General features: G+C 39.5%; 1 protein-coding gene across 1 annotated transcript; it reads right to left on the reverse strand.

Annotated features, from left to right (window-relative positions):
* Positions 1-1,591: 1,591 nt before the first annotated feature.
* LOC141651438 (uncharacterized) lies at positions 1,592-6,975 on the reverse strand. The gene is made up of 3 exons (XM_074459152.1): positions 6,676-6,975; positions 2,305-2,883; positions 1,592-2,170 (listed from the first exon to the last, which is right to left on the reverse strand). Exons 1-3 carry the CDS (start codon positions 6,973-6,975, stop codon positions 1,592-1,594), a joined length of 1,458 nt encoding a protein of 485 aa, XP_074315253.1.
* Positions 6,976-25,660: the final 18,685 nt, after the last annotated feature.

Below are 25,660 nucleotides of genomic sequence, written 5' to 3' on the forward strand. Positions count from 1 at the left end.
ACACATAGAACTCCATGGTATTATTTTTCTCATATTCTTTTTCATGTGTTTAATATGGATTTTTGTTGTGGAAGATCCACTAAGTGGCAACCATAGAGCATATTTTCCATTTTAAACATCTTGTAAGAGATCGCTCATTATTTACTTAAAAACTACGTAGGAGGATAAGAGCCAAAGCTTATTCTGTCATGGCTCTAATACCATATTTACGGACACATAGTGAGTACAACCACAAAGGAGGTTATACAGGATCAATATATTTTTAACAAGATTACTATGAAGTTGTAAGACAAGACTATGAATAAGGGAAAGCTTATATTATAAGAAATGGATATATTTTACAAGGAAGGTTTTATGAGAGATGTTTTAGAGAGAGATCACACTTAGGCTTAGCTTGGTTATGGCAAGTACCAAGCACCCTTATTTATATTACAAGCTAGGGAGAATATTACAAGCATATGCCAATCACATCACATAATATACACCATAAAATTAGAGCTTATATTATACACCATTCCTTTATTTAGACTACTATTTAGCTATCACTTCATGTCTTCTATTATTGTCTTTTTATCACCTGTCGACAAACTTATGAAATGTCATAAATCGCTCCGCATAATCAAACATGCGGCCCAATCATCACTGGGTGGTTGGTGGGAGGTGCAGAAACGAGGTGTCTACAAGTGGTCGCCAACTCGGCCGAGTGGTCTCCTACACACGGCCGAGTGGACTGCTTCGACCCTTGTTTTGTTGATATTTGACCAAATATTGTGCATGTACCCTTATTTCGCGGTTTACATTAGTTGACTTGTGTTGGATGACCATGATTGACTTTACATAGGTGATATGTGTGAATTGTTTACGTTTGATTATATGGTGTTGCATTTTGCAAGAATTAGAAATCGTTGATTCGACATGAATGGATTGATGACGGAAATAATGCGATAAACTTGTTTGATGTATGTTGATCGACGTGATTTTATTTGGTTGCGTAAAAGTAAGAGGAAATATGCAAATTATATGTTGCACAGTGATTATTTACATGATTGTGATTGTGGTCTTCCGTTGGAGCAGAAGTGTTGATGATAGACGGGAACGGATATGAAAACACATGTGTGATCATGTGGTGGATTTGACGCGGTATATGCATGGCATGATGTTCGGAAACGGGAATGTTGAATATGGTTGAGTCACATTATGAGTATTTTTTTTTTTTTTGCAAGAAAAGCAAGCCATTTTATTCATCCATATAGAGAATAAAAGAGGCAAATCTTACAAAGTATAACCAATAATTTAGACACTTCTAAAAATTTAAATTCTCTACAATCTCATCCTCATATGTTGGGTGAGTAACATATAAGATTCTAATTCGAACTAAGTACTTGATTTTCTTGATTAAGTAGTCTATAGAGTGCTCCACCTCACTAAAAATGCGAGAATTTCGTTTTTCCCAAATACTATAAACTGTTGCATTTAGACAACCCATATACCATGAAGCTTTCCAATGTCTCCTCACTCTTCTTCCAGCTATCCAGCGTAGCTCAATTCTCATATCATTTGTTCGACCAGGCAAGTGCATCCAGTCCAACATTCATGTCCAGAGAGCTGCAGAATATGGGCATCTGAAGAACAGATGCCTGTGTGTTTCACAAGTAGCTTTACATAGTATGCAGCGGTTTATTATACAGATACCCTTGTGATTCAGCTTGTCAACTGTTGCTAGGCATCTCTGCATAGCCAAAACCATAAAGAAACTATGCTTTGGAAGTACAGCTCTGTGCCATACACCCTTTGTCCAAACCACAGAATTCTCTTTGTTTCTTAACTGATCATACACCAGATGAAGATGGAACTTACCATTCTTGACACAGCTAGAGAGATTTTCCTGTGCCTGGGAAATTCCACCAGATCGATTTATCAATTCATTTCTCACCTGAAGAATACTTCTCCAACTCTCAGAATGATAAGACTTTATTTGCATTGTCCAGAAATTTTCAGACTTAATGTTATAGACCCGGTTCCATTGAGACCATGTACTATCAGAGTGATGTTCAATTGCCCATAGCCATTTGCAGAGAACACTTTTGTTCCAAGCCAATACTTCATTTATGTTGAATCCCCCTCCTTGTGAGGAACACAACAAGAAGCCCAACTCTTCATTACCAATTTCCTTGTAGTTTCCTCATAATTCCAAAGGAAATTCCTACAGAATTTGGTAATAAGTTTAAGCACTCCTTTAGGAATCAAAAGAGTAGCACACCAGTATTGTTCAAGACCAAAAATTACAGTATTTATTAAACTAACTTTCCCAGCATAAGATAGCCTATGAGTTGCCCAATGAGTCAATGCACTCTGAATTTTATGAAGCAGGTCAGCAAACATGATCTTATTAAGCTTACCCTCATTAAGGGGAACTCCCAAATATCGAAATAGGAAAGTACCTTCAGCATATCCTGTGGTCCTGAGTATGGCTTGTTTGATTTCCTCTCTGATCCCTCCCATATAGATATTGGTTTTCTCAGGGTTTGCTTTCAGTCCAGACATCTGGGCAAAAATAGTCAAGGAGTCAGTAACTGCTTGAACAGAAGGAGTATCTCCTCTCACAAAAACAATTAGGTCATCTGCAAAGATCAGGTGGTTAAGACCAATTTTGCCACACTTTGGATGATATGTGACCTGAGCCTGACTATGAATACCTCTTAAAATCCTTGATAGCATCTTCATACTCATGACAAAAATGAATGGAGAAAGGGGATCACCATGTCTTAACCCACTAGCCCCCTTAAAAAAACCTGATATGGCTCCATTTATCTTCACACTATACCAAGGAGAGGTAATACAGCTCATTATCCAGTTTTGGAAATGAGAAGGAAAATTAAAAACCTTCAGCATTATGAGTAATTTTTGTATTAATTGATTGTTTCATAGAATCCGCATATTTGTGGTTGATGTGCATATATGTTAGTGTATGAGATTTGTTGTAATATAGATACAAAGTAATAATCGAGTTATACCCCACGATAGATAAGTATACATAACCAACATGAGTTGGGAGCTATTTATGAGATTATAGATTGGACCCGTGGGTTTGACCTGACACTTGACCTTTGGGAGGCTTGTAGATGGGGCCTGGGGGGTTTATATCCATGGAATTATAAAAATATGAGATTTGATTATGGATTTGCAATGAGTAAGAGAGAGTGTTAAACCTAGAATATAGACATTTTGTGGAATTTGGTAATGAACCTTATGAGAACACATTATGAGGCTTGACAATTGAACTTCGGATGACGTTCTTTTTTAGGGGGAGTGGATGTAATAATTCGGAAATTAAGGAAAGAGAAAGTATGGAATATGAGGAATTAATGAGAGTTGAGAAAAGAACTTTGGGATAAGGGTGGTATTTAGAAAGAACGGTTGATAGACATGTGAGGCGAGAGAGAGTGAATGGGAATCGGTGATGAGACTTCAGGAATAATTGGGAAAAGAGAGAATGAGGCGAACTTCGGGGACGAAGTTCATTTTAAGGGAGCAAGATTTTAATACCCCGTATTTTACAATTATATAAATAATATTATGTTGTATTTTATATGAATTATGTATGAGACGGGATAATAATAATAATAATAATAATAATAGTAATAGTAATAGTAATAGTAATAGTAATAGTAATAGTAATAGTAATAGTAATAGTAATAGTAATAGTAATAAGTTGTAATGATAATAATAATAATAAGTTGTAATGAAAATAATAATAATAATACGCAATACGATATACTATACATGTATATATACGTATACCACACTCACCTTATATATCCTCCACCCTACCTTATCCACCCCACCCTTATCCATTTGTAATGTAACACCCCCATACACAAAGGTGTCTTACCAAGGACCGCCCTAGTGTATAAAGGTGTTACCATCCCGGTTGCCCGAGGTAAGTAGATCAAATAAACAATAACAGAACATTTATCAAATAACCTTTATACTTTACATAATAAACCAACGTGAGAAAAATTACAACAGATACAACTAGAAGAACTACTAGACATGAGTGACAGCGACATCTATTTCGGTAGCGTGATGACTCGATTCCCTTCCATGTCCCGCAAGCATCAAGACTAGCTGTACCTGCTAAACCAACTGCTTGCCATCTCCAAATGGATCACCACAGTTTTGAAAACACAACACGGGGTCAGTTCACTGAGTATTAAAGATAAGCAATATACACGATAACGATAACAATAATTCCACAACCATTCATCATTCGCAATCATGTCTCATACACTACACACTTAATTAACACTACACACTTAAGTGTGTAGTCCTGGCAGATTACTGTCGCGACAGATAATCCACACCGCCAGTGGGAGACCGCAGCCTTCCCCACCTAAGCCCCGTTCACCGCAAGGAGCAAACAACCCATGTTCTTTAATGTGCACATCCCCTATTGTGGCGGGTTCCACAAGGGGCGAATTAAGGGCGTGAAGCCACTCCCGTAAGTAATTCCACTCAGCCGAGGACGCATCACACCAACATAATCAATCCACCACAAATCCAACAATTAAGAATACAATTCAACAACATACTAATCATGCCAATTAAATCACAATCATCACATCTTAAATTAATTATGCAATCAACTGAGTAGGAAAACCCTACCTTTTCGCTATTCCATGAAAGTGCAACCAACAAACAAGCCAAGCAAGACTCCATGAAGAATCCTACAAGTAGCAACCACATGCTACTACTAGACTATTCAAGACCCACTGAAAGATAACGACGAAATACAAACTCACCTTGAGACGCAGACCGATGCCGACAACGGCGACCACCCGAATCGATAACATCAAGCATGAACCATCCCCCTTCTTGGGTTAGTGTCAAGGCCATGTGAGAGTGTAGGGTGATGAGGGATAAATAGAGAGAGAGAGATTAGGATTAGAAAGAGAAAGGAACCGTCGAAAATGAAATGAGGTTTACGATCTCGCGTTTATAATAACGCGTTAACAGACGTGGTACTCGGTCGAGTATAGACATACTCGGCCGAGTAAGCCCTACTCGGTCGAGTATTCACACTACTCGGCCGAGTGACCTTAACTAGGTCGAGCAACCAGTAAGGTTGGTCTCCTAACCTCTCCCATATCCCTTGCTACGGGTCTTCTTTGGTCAAAAGGTCAGCCAATGGGTCCTTAAACAGGGCGGGTATTACAGTCTTCCCCCCTTAAAAAGGAACTTCGTCCCCGAAGTTCGCCCCACACTTCCCAAACGACAAGATAAGGCATTCACGGAATCTCCAAATACTCACACGGCAACGAACACCAAGCAAATCTATGACGCGTACAAGATTAAGCTATTATCATTTCAACATGAAATCACTATACTATTACTGTATGCGATCATCAATCTATTTAAAAACAAGGTTGATATTATAAGCCAATTAAGCTATGGAGTGACGACTTACATATTTAAAAGCAACACATTACAAAAGTTTTGTGACAACTTAGAGATTCGAAAATAAAATAAGGTACGACATAGAATAAATTGTGTTACCTTGTTAGGATCTTTACCGCGATGTTATCTATCCCTCTTAAAAGGAATTTCGTCCCCGAAGTTCACCCCAACCATAACGAAACTTGTATATGCTTAAAGAAACAATAATCATGGAACATATATCACGTTACTTGACAATTAAGACACGCCTGGAACGTAAGTAAAACAATGGTCATAGATATGCCATTTAGGAATAAACAACATGTAGCATCAACGGGGAAGGTGTAACTATACGCAATATTACTAGCACGATACCAACGTTATGTCATCCTCAAACTCAACCATTATATCGTTACCGGCTCAAACCCAAGTCAAACGATATTCCACCATCATATAAGCCGTGTTTGTACCATTCATGACTCATGCCGTTACTGGACACTCAAGGATGCACATATAATAAAACAAATACTAAAGTTTATTGTACTACAATTTTAAACAACAACAAATGCAACGTCCAGATACTCGATCGAGAATCGAAGAGTACTCGGTTGAGTAAGCGATACTCGGCCGAGTATCAGCTTGCTCGGCCAAATTTTGGAGTCCAGAACCCGAATTCGGCAATTCATGTCTATAACATCAATACTTTATCCTGCAAAACACACTAGATGTCTACCATCAACTCAAGCTTCACGGTCTAGATGACTTAATAGCAATATAGAAAAACAAGTAGTGGCCTTATGGCCGATTACAAGCACCCGAAAATAAAAGAAGTACGATAAAAGTTCAACAAATATCCGACAACAAGTCTAGAAAATAAACGGAGCTCAAATGTCCGCATCCTCCTCCATCTCCTCTCCACCTCCGGCATCAGATGTCCCTACTCCCTGATGAGCTCCAAATGAGTAGCCTCCACCGCCCGCCGGTCCACCTCCCCGCCTTGCCTAGCTGACTGCCGTAGTTGGCTCCCCATGGTCCTGCGAGGCAGCCAAACTCGGTCTCCGTCGGTGGTCTCCAAATGTTGGGGTCCACCACATAACTATAGAACACCCCGGTGTCAACCACAGGTCCTCTCCACCAAACCGGCTGTGCCAAGTCCTTCCCTATACCCTGGTTGTAAGCCATCTCCTTCATGTTCCGTAGCACCAAGGTAGTAGAGATTCACTCAGTCAGCTCACTAACCTGCATGCTAGGGTCGTGAACGATGGGGTGGGGAGAGTACTGCGATAGGTAAAAGCTAGGTGCAGAAAAGGAAGGCTTGGTCTCAGTCTCAGCCTCTCTAGCCACTCTCCCTCTATGGTGCTCGCGGGGTGGGGGAACGATCGCCTGCTTCTCTGAAGTGGAGATCGGCTCGGGCATGTCTAGCAGAATGGTGGGGTCGATCAAGTAAGACTGAGGGCCAGGTCTATGCCCGCCACTCCCCGGGTCATACTCCGCTAGGTGGTCTACCACTGGTAGGTTCTCGGGATCGGGGAGCACCATCTACAAAGACCCCCTCACCCTCCAAGTTAAAGACCCATCATCTAACCTCCTAAGCCACTTAATGTGGCACCAATACTTCTCGTCTATGGTAGGAGCAAACTCGAACAATCCAGTCCCCGACGCAGGTAGGGCCTCAAAATCAGTCAATCTATGAGCCAAGCGGGTCACTATAGTTCCACAAGTAAGGTAACGGCTCGAAGACCGTGCCATAAGAGCCAAGCTGGAGCATACAACCCCGGGAGCACTATAGTAAAAAGGTTTCCCCCGACGAGGGTTAAGATAGGACATCAACAACATTACCTCATGGGTGTTCATCTTGCTCACGTCATCCCTCCCAAACAGCAGACAAGTCATCATCCTAAAGAACATACGGAGTGACACATGTTGAACATCATTAATCAACATGGCACTCGCACTAGGGATAGGTCTCCTGTTCAGATAGGGTAGATAGTGAGGTGCCCCACTATTTTTTGCAACATCCCTCAGGTACCCCTTTTTTTCAGTCTCCAGCCCAACGTGGTTAGCAAACTCATCGAGTGTAAGGTTATAGTCATCGTTCATAAGGCGAAAGGAAACGATTTTATCATCTACATCATAGACAAAAGAGCTCAAAAACTCCAAGGTAAGGTATGGATAGGACTTCTTTCGAAGATGCTATAGCCCCTCCATTTCCAATATCTCAAATATGTGAGAGATATCCTCTTCCACCCCCAAGGTCACCAAAATATCGGGGTCCAAACAACGAGTCGGCCTCATGGTCCGACCCATTAAGGCCACAAAAGCAGCTCGTTGCTTAAAATCAGAGAAGATTACCGATGGATAATCGTCCACCAGGGGAACAAGAGGTTCTTGGCTAGATTGACCAGTTTCCATGTTGGCATTAGCGCGAGTCCGTTTCTTAGCTGGGGCTTTTGATTTCGGCATGCTGCAAAAAGAGAAGTTCAACAAGGATTTTCCGGAAATTTTGCCATGGTAAGGACTATTTTGCAGCTTGTACACTTTTAAGACGGAGGTTTAAGACGGATTTTTCTCTCAAAAGACGTGACATACTAACCAATTAAGGCATTGTTACCATCAACTAACTCATAAGGAACATCCTAAAAGCAATCTAGGTGGCTAAAAATCAAAGTTTTGAGGCAAACCTTAGAAAATTTTCAACATTAAATCGATGATTTTGAGCATAAAAACCGTTTTTGAGCATAAATAAGTCGATGTTTAAGAGCAAATATAACCAAAATATCACTATAGAAGTATAAAACTTTGGAATAAAAGAGTAAAATTTCAGATTTTGGGCAAGTATTCCATTGATTGAATTAAAAGCAAGGAAGGTTGATTAGATACATTACCTTAGTTGAAGATTGATTAGATTGAACAAAGCAAGAGTGAAATCCAAAAGCAAATTCAACCAAAAATCACCCAAGTGTTTTTGAGAGAGAAATTTTGAAGAGTTTTTGTATAAAAGTGAAGTTGTTAGTAGGGGTGTTCACCGGTTCAAAACCGGACCGGACCAGACCGAACCGGTTTGGACCGCAGACCGGATTGCTTGAAAATCAAAGACCGGAGACCGGACCTGCCAAGATGAGATCGAACCTGGACCGGACCGGATTTATGGTCCAAAAACCCAAACCGGACCACTTGGACCTGATGGTTAATAACACGTTCTTCTTCAATCCAGTTGTGCTGTTAAAGTGGAATTTGATGATTCATTTTCTTAACCCATACTGATTATTATACTGCGTAATTATACTGCGCAAGTTCATAGCCAAACCAATTAGAACGACAAAGCATTTAAAAAACCGGAAACAAATTGCAATCAAAGATGAAATCTGCCCATTAAATTAACACATGTACATAAATTGTGCCTCTTAAAATAAGAAAATATCTAATAAATCTAATTTAATAAGTTCTTCAAGAGATAAAAAGTGAAGCTTGGCAAATTATATGCATAAAAGCTCTGGATCCGTGCCTATGAATAACTTGCTACGGTAACTTGTCGACCACCGTCATGTAAATTAAGGGCTTGTCAAGAATAAATCCGATGTTCATCCCTTCAACTTTTCTTTTGGAGGACATCGCCAATGGAGCTTTTTTTTAGATGGGGAAGTTATATGTAAGAGAAATAATGAGAAATATAAAATACTTGAAATAGAAGGATATACACAAAATGGTGTTTTCTTTACTTGAAAGGGCAAAATAAAGTGTCAAAGAAAAATAAGATGTGAGACTAATGGGAGGAAAAGAAATGGAGGTAGAATGAACAAGATTTATAGGAAAAAAATAAATATATTAAACCCTAAGTTCATCCACCGCCTCCCATATTCTTGTACATTTTTCAATGGGCCTTTATAATTTATTTAATGTAGCAGCAATTTCCCAAAACCACTGTGACTATTTGTACTTTCGAGACATGTGTATAAGAAGTCTGACTCATGCGTTTCAGATTTCTTACTATTATGCAGGTCTACCGGTTTGACCGGTTTTTTCCGGGTCTGGACCGGACCGACCCGTAGACCGGACAAGGCAAATTCGTGAACCCGGAGACCGGACCGGTAGGGGTTAGGTTCGGTCCGGTCTGGACCGGTCGGTCCATTTCGGTCCGGTTTACCGGTCTAGACCACTTTTTGAACAGCCCTAGTTGTGAGGCGGAAATAAGAGTTGAATGGGTTATAGGGTTTTCCGGAAATAACCGAGCTGGACCGCGATTTTGGGGTACTCGGCCGAGTGCTGGGATTACTCGGTCGAGTATCCGATCTACTCGGTCGATTACACAGAGATCAGTAGCTGGTTTAAATCATCATTCTAAGTACTCGGTCGAGTGTCTTTTTACTCGGCCGAATATGGCCTACTCGGTCGAGTATCAACTTTACTCGGCCGAGTGACCTTAACTAGGTCGAGCAACCACTAACGTTGGTCTCCTAACCTCTCCCATATCCCTTGCTACGGGTCTCTTTTGGTCAAAAGGTCAGTCAACAGGTCCTTAAACAAGGCGGGTATTACATGTAATCCCACAAAATCCACCACACATTTTAAGAGAGAAAAAAGGAGATGAGAGGAAGAGAAAAGAGAAGGAGAATCCCGTCCCTCCGCCCCGAGTTCGTAAGGTAAGATCGTCTCACTAGTTTATATATTATTTAATTAACCCGCCTCGACCTTGACCCGTCTCTAACCGCCCTTGACCGTTTGTTGACCACCGTTGACCACCTATACTTTGTTTGACCGAGTGTTTTTATGGGTTTTAATTGTTAGTGTGTGACCGACTTAAGACGGATTTTTTACCACCAAAACGTGACTGACCACGGTTGGGGTTTGGGTGGTTGTGTCGAGGGTAGTAAGAAGAAGCCAGTGGTGGTCTTGGGTGGTGGGTTAGGTGGCTGTGGTGGCCGGGTTCTGGGGTAGAAGGTAGGGTGTACAGACGGTTTATAGTTGTTGTTGTATGTTGTATGTTGTATGTTGTCGTTGGTATTGTTGTTGGTTGCCGTTGTTGCTGTCGGGTATGGGAGTGGTCGTGTATGCGACCACCGTATCTAGGTGGGGCGACGGTGGTGAGGTGGTGGTGACCGGAGGGGTGTTGGGTTGTGCGTGTGTGTGGTGTGGTGTTGTTGTTCAGTGTTATTGTCGTGTGGTTGTTGTGCTGGCCGTGGCCCATCATGGCTGGTGGTGATGGCCACGGTGGTGACAGTAGGCAGTGGGGGCCGCCGGAGTATTGGAGGTAGTAGGGTGTGAGTGAGTCGGGATTTAAACCACGTAATTAACGGGAATTAAGTCGGGATTTGAATTAAAGTATATTTAATTGTATAATTATAATTTAATTAGATTAGATTAGTTAGTAATTTATTTTATTTAATTATTATATTTAGGTGACGGTTTTTATGGAAGATTATTTTATTCGGATTGCTTACGGAGATTTGCTAAAAGATAGGTTTATCCTACCCAGTTTCAATATTATGTCTAATTGTTAAATGAGTCATTTGTCATTCATTTGCATTGAATGAGTCGGTAATTGGCATGGTATACGGTATCTTGCATTTATTGTATTGTCTTGTATGTCGGAGGACTTGGTGGATTACTTGTTGTTACGGAGACGTGAGGCGGTTGGGAGACTGTCTCACGCTCGGGTCGCCTCTTGGAGCTTCCCACTCCAAGAGGAATGTGCACATTAATGGCTTGAGTCACAGAGGGACTCATGTGGTTGAGACACGAATTCTGGCAGGGTATCCGGTTGGCTTCCGGACCCGGTACGTCTGGGCGTGTCCCAGTACATGTTTGTGGTTGTTGGTATGTCTGGGCGTGTCCTGGTACCAGTGTGGTTGTCGGTATGTCTGGGATGTCCCTGTACCGTAGCGGTGGTTATTTGATATCATGTCATTCATATCATAGTCATGTTCCATATTCACACACTCGAGTCGTGTCACACTTTGTTTATTGGAACTAACGTTTGTTGTGTCTGTGTAATTGTCACCTATTTCCGGGGTGGCCTGTGTCGATCCATATGATATTTTCGATCATATGGGGAGCAGGTTAAGTACAGGTTTTGCTTGTTGACGTGATCGGGATTTGGGCCGCGCTTTGGACTTGGAGTGGAGTACTTGGATAGTTGATAGATAACATAGATAATAGTCATAAGTTGTATTCTTTTATTTATTTATTCATGTTTTGTAATCACTAAACTTGTTATTTATCATAAATGTTCCTGATTGTATCTCCGATTTAGCGTCTCGGGAAACCGAGATGGTAACATCTACTAATTACCTTGGCCGGGTAAGAAGGGGGTGTTACAACAGATATTTGAAAACGCTTTGTTTAGCTTCAATAATACAAATGCTCAATAAATACGTGTGAATGTGAAAGACTAAATGATTATGATATGAAATGATGATGTAACAATGCAAGCATCCAAAACGCCACACCTGCTCCATAACAAACCTGGTGACGGCATCACACCATCACCAAACCGCAGGACCGCAGTCCGTCACAAAGGTACTCGGGACACACCCGTGGTACTGGACTCGGGCGCTAACCGGATTCCTGCCAGACGTCGTGCCTCAACCACACGAGTCTCTCCAAACTCGAATCGTTAACGTGCACGTCCCTATTGGAGTGGGAAGCTCCAAGAGGCGACCCTAGCGTAAGACGGTCTCCCAACCGTCTTACGTCTCTTCAACTACCACTTATCACCAATATCCTCCATTCACCACCTCCAACATCCACACTAAACCAAGTATGCACAAAAAACAAATAAGCCTTTTCACATAAGAATGAACCATCTTATGACAAGAACTCACATGTTTACTAATAAACCAACTAATTAAATGACAAATTTCCCAAATCATGTTATAATACAACAAGGTGATATCGTGATACCAAATCCCCTTACCCAATCACAATACATGAATAAACACCCCCACATTAATATCCCATTAAACCCTAATTACCAATTATTCATGTTAGCATGCAACTACCACACGGATTATGTAATTCATGATAACTAATGCACAAACAAACATCCATATTATCAAAGCTAAGTAGGGAAAACCCTACCTCTTGCTAATCTCCAAGAATTCAAGCAAGCTAGAAGGACTCCTCAATGAAGTCTCCTCCTACACAAATTATGACTAACTATCACAACAACATAATACAACAATAATAATACTAATTAACCCCTTAAATAACCCATTTAATTAGTCAAAACCCTAATTAAAATCCCATAAGACAACATACTGATTAAACTAGGGTTTACTAATTAAGAATAGAGGAAAAGAGTAAGAGTGTACTTATAAGTGTAAACAAATGAGCAAGAACAAGAATTAGGAAGCAAATCTTCAAAAGTATGGTGGAAATCTTGAGGATAAGATTTGGGAGTATTTTGTGGGATTTTGAGAGATATGAAGATAAAGTTTGGTGAGAAATATGAAAAACAAAAAGAGTTTAAAAGGCTAAGGTCCACCAAAAATATTCACACGCGAAACAAGGGCCAGACAGGTCACTCGGTCGAGTGCTCGGTGACACACGGTCGAGTGCACTAGCCAGTAGGCACTCGGCCGAGTGACTCATTCCAGAAGCTGGTATGAAATGACCAGGTGTACTCGGCCGAGTGCAGCCTTAGAAATTACGGGGTATTACAGTTTCTCATCCACACTTTTTAAAGTTTCGGTTTTCGGTCTGGTCCGGTACAATATCGGTTATTTTCGGTTCGAACCAAGTAACTAATTTTCGCAACTTTATAAATTATCAAGTATTTTTATCTTCAAAAAAATATTTAAGCTTAATATTGGTGGTTATTTATGCTAAAGATACTTTAATGAATTAGTTTATTTGTTTTAATGAAATTAATTTAATTATTATATTTTAAAAATGAATTATTATCCCTTTCGGTGCGGTGCGAGAGAGGTGCTGTCGATGCTTGTATGAGGAGGGTTGTTTTTGGGCTGGTGAATGAAGCCATGGTGGCTTAATTGGAGAGTTCCGTCGTCGAATGGTGGTTGTGGTGGTACCATCTGTTTAAGGTTGACGAAGAAGAGAATATGGTGGTGATTGTGTGGTTAATGGTGAATAGGAAGATGGCGCAGGGCGGAGCCATGTTGGAAGCCATGGTGGTGCGTGAGGCAGCAAGGGGTGTTGATTTTGTTTGGATGAGGAGAAGGACGATAGATACACAGTGAAGATAGCAGAGATTTGAAATGAATTTGACCAGCAGCTTGACTTTGGTTCATTTGCTCAAAGTTTATATTAGTTGATCCCACGGGCGGACCCACCTGGTAGCAACGGGTGGCGGCCGCTACCCCAAACATAAAAAAATTGGTTTAGAAGACGGATTTTTGCTACCCCAAATATTGTTGAACAGTAGTTAAGTAAATAATAACCCATTAAATGTATAATAGATATCTTGTGATTCAATGGTAAAGACTTTGGGTTTCCACCTATTAGCCCGGATTCAAATCCCATTACATACATATTTTCTTTTCTTTTTTTGGATTATTTCATGGGATTAATCCATCCTATGGATGCCTTGCAAATAACACTCCTTCCTATCAGTAACTCCGATTAAATCCATCATATCCACCATTTTTCTCAAAACAAACTCACTTAAAATATGACTGGTTACTTTAGATTAATTATAATTATAACTAACAAAATCAAACCATCCTTGAGTTGATCTTCCTTTTTATACATCATGTTGGGTTCCTTTGATTAATGATAACATGCCCATTTGATGTGTGCTTTCTTAGTTTACCTTTTCAGGATTTGTGGTTAAATCAAGCTTGGATTAAGAAGTGTTGAGTTGTTAATCATCCCATTGTATTGAGTCTCAAGTGTCATCTAATGTACAAGTGAGAAAGTAGAGTATCTTAGAGTAATAGAAACAGTCAAGACGACTGTTACTTTCACAAGTAAACAGCTGCTTGGATTGTTGCCTCAATTCGTAACACTTGAAGCCTTTTTATCTTTCGAAAATCTTTTACGTGTCTCTTATTTTTGAAAGATAAACTTCAGATTTTTATTAGAATTTGGCCTTCAATAAAAAGTGGTTTGAATAATTATCATTTTCAAAATGTTTCCTCTTTGTGCAAATTTAACCCTTTGGTCTTTTAGAAAACAAGAAATGCTTTTTGCCATATTTGTGTAAACTTGTCATCATGTGACTTGTTTTTCCCTCTTTGTTTTCTGAATTTGCATGAGCTTTTATGGATAATTTTCAAACACTCTTTCTCTCTTTTTGCCTTTGCATAAGAACCTTCTTTGGTGCAAGTATTGGGTGGTTGTTGAGGCTCTTCACATGTGAGGTCTTTGACCCTTCAAAACCCTAGCAACTCCCTTACTCATCCTCTCTATAAAAGGCGTGCCACTCCCTCATAAAAATCCCAAGACTTTTTCTGAAATTTATTTCAAGTTTGCAAATTGTTTTCAAAGCTTAAAAACCGTGTTTATTTTGCAAAACTTCTAAGAGTCTTCAAGTTGTTACAATCATGGCTCTTTGTTATTTTTAACATACTAAACTCTCTTGCTTATGAATTGTTGATCTTGTAAAAGTTGTCCATCTCTATTCTTTGTTAAGAATAAGTTAGTGGAAACTTGATCCTTATAACATTCTAAGTGTGTTAGTAGAGTTTAGGACGGAGTAGTCTTCAACTCTTGGCAACCGGCGTAGGTTGCGAGTTGGCTTGTCATACGAACGGAGTAGTTCTTGGACTCGCTTTACAACCGGAGTAGGTTGGTGTCTTTTATTGTACGGGTCTTTTAGTAGTCGGAGTAGATCACTAAAAGAAATCAATAAAAAGTAGATTGAACGTAGGCACTTGAGTATTTGCCGAACCAATTCAAAATCTCGTGTTTTGATCTTTCTTTTTATTTCCGCTGCTCTTTTATTTTGTTTGTTTTGCTTTGCTTAAACCTCGAAGTAACAGTTCATCATACTGTCACATTTGGACTGCAGTCTGTACTTCATAAACTGAGACAAATAGCTACAGTCAGAACCGTTGTTACTTTCATACTTCAGCAAATATTCATTATATCACTCGTTCTATCTTACAACTCTCTTTAACTCAATAAAGTAGAAGTTTAATTTTTTAAAGAGTACCTAATTCACCCCCTCCTCCTCTTAGGTACTCGAATCCATAAACTCAACAATTGGTATCAGAGCATCATGCTCTTGATCGAGGCTAACCGCCTTAGAGTTTGATTCGTGGATAATGGATTCCGAGAAACACTCCAAGATCCCGGTCTTTACCGGTTCGAATTTTGGATGGTGGAAACTCAAAATGGAACATTACATCAAAAGTATCGATTATAAATGTTGGAACATCATCCAAAATGGACCTCTCCATTGAGGAAACCGATATCTTAAACGGTTTCACCAAGACAAAAGAGGAAAGAAATTACAATGAAAACGACTTTAAACTTGCCGAAAAGAATTCCAAAGCAATGTCGATTCTTCAACGTTGTGTTGGTGAGGGGGAAGTTAGTCGAATCTCCGGATGTCCTACGGCAAAATATATTTGGGATTCCCTTGTACTTGCCTATGAAGGGACGTCCCAAGTAAGAAAATACCGTATTGACCTTCTCATGCAACAATATGAGATGTTTAGAATGTCAAAGGACGAGTCCTTAAATAGTTTCTCTTCACGTTTTTCTTGTATTATTAATGAGCTTAAAAGTCTAGGAAGGAATTTCGAATCCGAGGACATCATTCGAAAAATCCTTCGTAGTCTAACCTCTAAGTGGCAACCCAAGGTCACCGACATAGAGGAAGCTAAAGACTTGTCAACCCTATCTCTTCATGAAATAATGGGATCACTAATGGCTCACGAGTTTAATCTCGATAAGCATTCTAGTGAGTCCTCAAAGGGAAAGAGTCTCGCCCTCACATCCTCTCCAAGTGATGGAGAAGATGAGGAGGAAGACGAGTTTGCTATGTTCTCAAGAAACCTAGTCGGGTTAGTCAATGGTCAAGGAAACAAAAGGTTCACTAATAATTTCTCGAAAAAACGCTTTCCTAAGAGACGACGTAACTCCACCGTGGGATGCTTTAAATGTGGTGATAAAACTCACCAAATTAAAGAATGTCCCAAGTGGGATGATATCAAATCAAAGGAAAGAAGAGAAAAGGTTAAAAAGGACTATAAACATATAGTCATGAGTGCCATTTGGGGAATGTCCGACTCCGAGGAAGATGAGGAACTCATTGAGGAGGAACTAGAGGCTAAAATGTGTCTTACAAATCATTTTAAAGAAAAAGTCTCAAAAACCTCAAAAATTGAACACTTAAGATGCCTCATGGCTAATCCCGACGATTCCGACTCCGATTCCGACAACGAGGTAATCCATCTAAAGGCCAAGGCTAGAACTTACTCCAAAGAGAAAGTATGTAAGCTTCTTGACCAACTTTTTGATAAGTGTCGGTTTCAAAATGATAAGCTTGAGGTAATGCAAAATGAGATTGAGGAAATTGCTCAAGAGAACTTCAACCTTAAAAATGAACTAAAAGCAACAGACAGCGTCACTGTCACCTCTGAGGCTTATGATGAAGTTAAAAGAGTCAACAAGTTAAACAAACATTTGACTAAAGAATTAGAACGTCTTAGGTTGACCCCCGCCGACGTCTCTGACCTTGAAAACGTCAACACTACCTTGGTGACGCAAGTTTCCTCACTAACCAAGGAACGTGATGATCTTTTGAGGGACAAAGATGCTCTTGAAAATGAAATCTATGACTTTGTAGTTGAGGTTGTAGACCTAAGAGAAACAGTGTCTAAGACTGTTGCTTCTGAAAAAGATTTAGACAAATCAAATGAAAAGATTGAATGTTTGGTAAATGAAAACAAGTGTCTTAAAGGTGAGGTTGTTTGTCTTAAGAATGAAATAGAAGTCCTTCATGATAGGCTTACTTTTTTTCAAAAAGGTATGCCGAATGTAGCACTTCTAGGTCTTCTCCTCATCATAGATCCGATGAAATCATTGATCTAAACAAAAGTCTTGACGAGATGACGTCTAAATATGAAGAGTCCAAAGAACGAATCATGTATCTCGTGTCTAAACTCAACAACCACACCCATGACTTCATAGTTGAGAAAAGGTTGTCTATTGAAAGTGTCAACAATGATGAACTCAAGAGAGAAAAAGAAAAGAATTTGCATCTCCTCTCTAGAGTCAATGACTTGACCAATGAACTTGTGAGTGCCAAAAACATCACTGAAAAATGGGAAGGAAGTCAAACAGTGTTAAACTTCCTCACGAATCAAACCGTGAAATGTGACAAAGTTGCTGGTTTGTGCTTCAAATGGAACAGTCAGACCGACTGTTGTATCCAGAAGCCTAAAACTGATTTTAGAAGAAGGAAATACGTGGGTCTTCCCGAATACATCATTTGCAATTATTGTGGTAACAATGGTCATGTTTTCAACGGGTGTACAAAACGATTTAATGACATTAACAAGAATATCAAAACAATAAAGCAAATATGGATTAGGAAAGACACCATAAGATATGTTGATCACAAAAGGGGACCCGAATTCGTTTGGGTTCCTAAACTCAAAGTCTAATTTTGTGTAGGGCTTGGTGAGAGGCGGCCGCAATTGGTACTTGGATAGTGGATGCTCTCGTCACATGACGGGTGATAGAAGCCAATTCCTCTTACTTAAAGCATACAATGGTGGCACGGTAAGGTTTGGTGACAACAAGAAAGGTGAAGTAATTGGCATTGGAAAAGTTCGTAAGTCACCATTACTTTGTGTCGACAACGTGCGGCTTGTCAAAGGTTTGAAACATAATCTCCTTAGCATTTCTCAACTTTGTGATAAGGGTAATATTGTAGAATTTAGTGCTAATATGTGTCGAATATTTGATGCCACTACTAATGAACTAATACTTGAAGGAAGACGTGTCAAAGACTTTACTTAACTAATTTGAACACTCTATCCGGTCATACCATGTCTTGCATGAGTGTAATGAACGATGATCCTTGGTTATGGCATAAAAGGTTTGGTCGTGTTAGTACAAAAACTCATAATACCCTTAAAAGACTTGGCTTAGTTGAAGGCATTCCTAATATGAAGTTTGATTTTGATAAAGTATGTGATGAATGTGCTAGAGGTAAACATGTTAGAAGTTCCTTTAAATCCAAAAGAATTGTGACTACATCTCAACCTTTGCAACTTTTATATATCGACTTGTGTGGACCAATGAGAACTAGAAGTAGAGGTGGTAGTCGTTATGTATGTGTCATTGTTGATGATTACTCTAGGTTCGTTTGGGCACTCTTCCTAAGCTCTAAGGATGAGACATTTGATGAGTTTTTAATTTGGTTAAGAAAGATTCAAAATAAACTTGATTTAAAACTTGTTTTAATGAGAACCGATCACGGAACCGAATTCGAAAACTCATCATTTAGTGCTTATTGTGATGACAATGGTGTAGACCATAACTTCTCGGCTCCTAGAACACCACAACAAAATGGTGTGGTTGAAAGGATGAATAGAACCCTTGAAGGAATGGCTAGAACAATGTTATTATCTAGTAAGTTGCCTAAGAACTTTTGGGCCGAAGCGGTAAATACCGCTTGCTACATTCATAATCGTGTCATGATAAGGAGTATATTGAATAAAACTCCCTATGAATTGCTACGTGGAAGAAAACCCAACATTCCATATTTTAGATGTTTTGGAAGCAAATGTTTTGTTCATAACAATGGTAAAAACAACTTGGGTAAGTTCGATCCACGTAGTGATGAAGGAGTATTTATTGGCTACTCCGATCATAGCAAGGCCTATAAAGTTTACAATAAACGAACCTTGTTAATTGAAGAAAGCACCCATGTCATTTTTGATGAATCTAGTGTGCTTGGACAGGTACAAAACGTGGATGATGAAGACGATGATGACAATGAGTTTGAGATTGGTCTTGTTCGAAAAGACTTCGTGTTCGAGAATGAAGAAGCTCCCAACGCTGACTTGCAAATGACAGACACGAGGGATGTCACCTTCAAAGGAGATCAGCGATTCGGGGGGAACACGTAGCACACTGCTCATTTGTTTCCTCTATGGAAGCAACAGACCAACGATTGTTGCCTCCACCTCCGAATCTGAATCTACCCAAAAAAAGTGACGATGAAGATCACTCCAGGCCAAAAGAAACGATCCACGTGGATGATGTCTGAGGGGGAACAAGAAACCGTTGTTCCAAAGAAGTGGAAACACCAAAGTTCTCATCCACTCTCTAATCTCACAAGTGATCTCAACTCGGGAATTCGAACAAGATCATCCCTCAACAATCTCGCTCATCTCAATGAATATTGTGCCCACAATGCCTTCCTTTCTCAAATTGAACCTTCAAATGTAACAGTCGCCTTGACTGATGCAGATTGGTTGCTTGCCATGCAAGAAGAACTCAATCAATTCAAAAGAAACGAGGTATGACACTTAGTCCCTAGACCGCCTAATTGTACCGTCATTGGTATTAGGTGGGTCTTTCGCAATAAGCTTGATGACTCGGGAGAAATTGTAAGGAACAAGGCTAGGCTAGTGGTGCAAGGTTATAACCAACAAGAGGATATTGATTACGATGAAACCTATGCACCGGTAGCTAGACTTGAGGCCATACGATTGCTCATAGCTTTTGCGGCTCACAAAGGTATTAAACTCTTCCAAATGGATGTTAAAACCGCTTTCTTAAATGGATATTTGGAAGAAGATGTCTTTGTAGAGAACAACCAACGGGTTTTGAGAACAATGACTTGCCTAACCATGTTTTCAAATTAGACAAAGCTCTTTATGGTTTAAAACAAGCACTTAGGTGTTGGTATGATAGATTGTCTAAGTTTCTTATTGAAAATGGTTTTAAAAGAGGCTCCGTTGACAAAACATTGTTCTTAAAGTCACATCAGTGATTTAACTGTTGGTTGTACAAGTATATGTTGATGACATTATATTTGGTGCAACAAATGAGCTCCTTTACTTATATTTTTCGGAACTAATGAAATCGGAGTTTGAAATGAGCATGATGGGTGAGCTAGGATTTTTCCTTGGGCTCCAAATTAAGCAATCAAAGGATGGAATCATGATCCATCAACAAAAGTATATTAAGAAAATGCTTAAGAAATTTGGGATGACTAATGGTAAGTCTCATGATACACCTATGGTAGCCGGGTCCAAATTGGACAAAGATGAACTTGGTAAGAATGTTAGCGATAAGGTGTATAGAGGTATGATAGGCTCACTTCTCTACTTGACCGCAAGTCGTCCCGACATTCTCTTTAGTGTTTGTTTATGTGCTAGGTTCCAAGCAAATCCGAAAGAATCACATTTTAAAGCCGCTAAACGAATTCTTCGGTATTTTATTGGAACACAAAATCTTTACTTATGGTATCCCTTAAATTGTCCTTTTGATCTCATAGGCTTTTCGGATGCGGACTATGCGGGATGTACGGTTGATAGAAAGAGCACCTCCGGAATTGCAACATTCTTGGGTCCTTGTTTAATCTCTTGGGGATCAAAGAAACAAAATACGGTAGCTCTTTCAACGGCCGAAAGTGAGTACGTTAGTGCCGCACATTGTTGTTCTCAATTACTTTGGGTAAGACAACAACTCTTGGATTTTGGTATTATTTTTGACTCCGTTCCCATAATGTGTGATAATACGAGTGCAATAAATATTTCCAAAAATCTTATTCAACACTCTAAAACCAAACATATTGATATTCGTCACCATTTTATCCGTGATCATGTGGAAAAAGGACATGTTAAACTTATCTTTTGCAAAATCGAAAATCAAATTGCCGATATTTTCACTAAGCCACTTGCAAGAGAACATTTTGAGAAATTTAGACTAGAAATTGGGTTAATTAATTGCTTGTGATTTTTAGTGTGAGTTTTACAAATTTCCTTAATTGATTAAATTAAAATTGGATATATGTTATTAAGTATTTTAAGTGCATTGACATCATTTTTAGACCAAAAATTGACACCGTATTCGTGAGTCGATAATCACTCAACCTCATATCTAAATTTACGTTTAAATTATATCACCTTGCGTTTTATTTCGAGTGATTGAAATTAATTGGTTGGGCCAACTACCTCACTTACCACATTTAATATTTGGGCCACCCTTCATCCATAATCAACCGTCCAAACTCCCTCAACCCACCGAAATCCCACAACCCACGTATCCCTTCATCTCCCAAATCCCTCCTTTTTCACCTACCCTTTAACCCACCATGGTCAAAACGTCATTCAATACACCTATACCCAACAAACCCACGAAAATGACATCTACACCTATCACATCTGACCCACCAACATCATCTCAAACCATGCCTTCACAAAAAATCTCCCATGCCTTTCCTCCATAAACCTCTACCACGACTCCTTCACCATCACTTAACCCAGAACCACCAAACCCTCATCCCACACCTCTCTCCACTGTCCCACCATCCTCAGTCCCATCTGACGACATCCCCATCTCCACCATGGTCGGGCGTCGTACTCGAGGAGGTCGGAAAAAGAGTACTACTGTCCCAAGCTCTTCCTCTGAAACCGTGACTGTGAATATCGATGATATTGAAGAAACTCCAATTGATTTGAATGAGAATCCGACTAAGTCTGCCGAGTCAGATCCGATTCCGGCAAAGAAAAATAACAAAAGGAAGGATAAAGCCTCTTCATCTCAATTACCCCATATTTCTTAAAGTGTTGAACAAAGTGAAGTCAAAACCGCACCAATTAATCCCCCTGTTGAAACACCCAGTGAACCACCCTTGAAAAAATCGAAACCATCAAAGAATAAATTAGTGTACCTTTCACCCTCTGATTCTGTATCCCTAGTCTCTAAATGGGATGTGGCTCATGTTTAGGATCAACTAGAATGTTTGGATCTTCCCACCTCCATCTACAAAAATTGTGAGAGGTTGATGAACCCCAAAGCCATCCATTCTCCTCGGGTATACAAACAGTCTTGGTTCGAGTCTCCCGCCTTTCACACTGTCCGTGACATGATTTTGGCTCAAGGTTGGAAAAAATTGTTGGAATTGCGTGAACCGGTCTTTGTAAGTGAAGTGATTAAATTCTTTGCATCCGTCCGAGTGGACAAATCGGGTGATTTCCTAACGGCTAAGGTGAATGGTAAGCCTCTTAAACTGACTCAATCTGATTTTGCCACCGCTCTTAATATCCCAACCGGAGGTTATGATAATCTCCCCGCTGAAACTTGGGTTGCCTTACCTTACGCCTCACCCCTAGCCGTTGCCAAAGTTGTGTGTCCAAAAACTGTCACTTGTGGTCCTGTTAGCAACACCTCTATACCCCCTCCTCTCCGAATTGTTTTTAACATGCTTTGTCGCTCCATCTACCCTTCGGGTGACCGGGGCAAATTATCCATAGCCCAACAATACCTCATATATCACATTGCAACACATAAAAAGGTTAATTTTATTGGGTTAATGTTTAAGCGATTTAATCTCATTTCGACCAAACTCCGTAAACCCTCCTCTAGCGTGCTCCATTTACCCTATGGAATGTGGTTATCAATTGTGCTCAAGGCACACGGGGTGTTAGTGAGTTCTAGTTTGGGTTCATTGGACATGTGTGACATCATGAGTGATGGTCAAAATGGGGAAAATGCTTATCAAAGTGGATAACGATGAACTGATTTCTGTGAAGATTAAGTCCGATCTAAAGGGTGGGTCGTCTAGTCAAGTTGGTACGGGAAATTGGCGGGAAGTTCTTCAAGCCGTGGCTGATTTGAGTGCTTGGATTAAGCACGATACTATCCAAAAGGATATGGCCATCTCGGCTCTTGCCTCCACCGTGGACCTCATTCGTGGTGAAGTAGACATTATCTCCACTCTTGTCTCAACAAAGGAACATGGTGATGATGCCAATGTTAATCAATTGGATGATGATCCCTTGGGTAGTGACTCGGATGGTGACCAAGCTTCCTCTCCTTAGCCTATCCCATCTATTTCGGCCCCTTGACCTTATCCTTGACTTTTCATTTTGTCCCACCTTGTTGTGCCCTTCTAAGACATTTCTTTTTACTCGTTGTTTTTCTGTTTGGTGGTGTATGATAAAATTTATTTAGCCGTGGTGAACTATGGTTAGACTATGTTTAATCCGTATGTTTGTGTTGACTTTGTTATATTGTCACGGTTATATATGTCTTTTTGTGTTTTCTTGTGGTTATTTGCACTCTAATGCCTTTGACATCCCTATCCTTTTTTATGATGTCAAGAGGGGGAAAAGGTAAACTCATGCTCTTAATCTCTTTGCATATTGATTAACTAATGTCTAGGCCTAACCTTCTTAGCTTTGAATCTTGTTTTGGGGCAATGTAAAATTGTCATGGTTAAGTTTGATTCTAGTTCTTGCTTTATATAAGGTAATATAGTCCCTTCTCTCATTTGATCTTGCTTGATTAAAATCTTGAATTAAGGTGTTTACATTGCTTATACATTCGTTTGGGGCTTGTCATCATCAAAGGGGGAATTTGTTGGGTTCCTTTGATTGATGATAACATGCCCATTTAATGTGTGCTTTCTTAGTTTACCTTTTCAGGATTTGTGGTTAAATCAAGCTTGGATTAAGAAGTGTTGAGTTGTTAATCATCCTATTGTATTGAGTCTCAAGTGTCATCTAATGTACAAGTGAGAAAGTAGAGTATCTTAGAGTAATAGAAACAGTCAAGACGACTGTTACTTTCACAAGTAAACAGTTGCTTGGATTGTTGCCTCAATTCGTAACACTTGAAGCCTTTTTATCTTTCGAAATCTTTTACGTGTCTCTTATTTTTGAAAAATAAACTTCAGATTTTTATTAGGATTTGGCCTTCAATAAAAAGTGGTTTGAATAATTATCATTTTCAAAATGTTTCCTCTTTGTGCAAATTTGACCCTTTGGTCTTTTAGAAAACAAGAAATGCTTTTTGCCATATTTGTGTAAACTTGTCATCATGTGACTTGTTTTTCCCTCTTTGTTTTCTGAATTTGCATGAGCTTTTATGGATAATTTTCAAACACTCTTTCTCTCTTTTTGCCTTTGCATAAGAACCTTCTTTGGTGTAAGTATTGGGTGGTTGTTGAGGCTCTTCACATGTGAGGTCTTTGACCCTTCAAAACCCTAGCAACTCCCTTACTCATCCTCTCTATAAAAGGCGTGCCACTCCCTCATAAAAATCCCAAGACTTTTTCTGAAATTTATTTCAAGTTTGCAAATTATTTTCAAAGCTTAAAAACCGTGTTTATTTTGCAAAACTTCTAAGAGTCTTCAAGTTGTTACAATCATGGCTACTGTTACTTTAACATACTAAACTCTCTTGCTTATGAATTGTTGATCTTGTAAAAGTTGTCCATCTCTATTCTTTGTTAAGAATAAGTTAGTGGAAACTTGATCCTTATAACATTCTAAGTGTGTTAGTAGAGTTTAGGACGGAGTAGTCTTCAACTCTTGGCAACCGGAGTAGGTTGCGAGTTGGCTTGTCATAAGAACGGAGTAGTTCTTGGACTCGCTTTACAACCGGAGTAGGTTGGTGTCTTTTATTGTACGGGTCTTTTATTAGTCGGAGTAGATCACTAAAAGAAATCAATAAAAAGTAGATTGGATGTAGGCACTTGAGTATTTGCCGAACCAATTCAAAATCTCGTGTTTTGATCTTTCTTTTTATTTCCGCTGCTCTTTTATTTTGTTTGTTTTGCTTTGCTTAAACCTCGAAGTAACAGTTCATCATACTGTCACATTTGGTCTGCAGTCTGTACTTCATAAACTGCGACAAATAGCTACTGTCAGAACCATTGTTACTTTCATACTTTAGCAAACATTCATTATATCACTCGTTCTATCTTACAACTCTCTTTAAATCAATAAAGTAGAAGTTTAATTTTTTAAAGAGTACCTAATTCACCCCCTCCCCCTCTTAGGTACTCGAATCCATAAACTCAACACATCCTTACTCCACCACCCTCTTCTAATTCCCCTTTACTGCCATCACCACTCACCACCCCTAATAGAACCACCACCATAACACGGTTAGAGAGATGTCAGCACCATCTACCCTACACATAACATCTTCCCATCATCATCATCATCATCATGTCAAACCTTAGCTTTTATGAAATCAATTGCAAACCAATACCACCTTCAATGACATACCAACTTTGAACCAATCTCAAACCTTTCAAAATTCCAACCAAACAAAACCCAGAAAA

The sequence above is a fragment of the Silene latifolia genome, chromosome 4 (assembly GCF_048544455.1).
Source record: "Silene latifolia isolate original U9 population chromosome 4, ASM4854445v1, whole genome shotgun sequence".
Taxonomy (NCBI): domain Eukaryota; kingdom Viridiplantae; phylum Streptophyta; class Magnoliopsida; order Caryophyllales; family Caryophyllaceae; genus Silene; species Silene latifolia.

Bases quoted from the DNA above. Each gene is read 5' to 3' on its own strand.
- LOC141651438 (XM_074459152.1), bottom strand. From the start codon at position 6,975: ATGGTGCTCCCCGATCCCGAGAACCTACCAGTGGTAGACCACCTAGCG. The intron at 2,884-6,675 runs GTTAGTGAGCTG...ATAATGCTGAAG, and splicing joins TTCACGACCCTAGCATGCAG to GTTTTTAATTTTCCTTCTCA. The intron at 2,171-2,304 runs GTTAGTTTAATA...GGAAACTACAAG, and splicing joins GGCTATCTTATGCTGGGAAA to GAAATTGGTAATGAAGAGTT.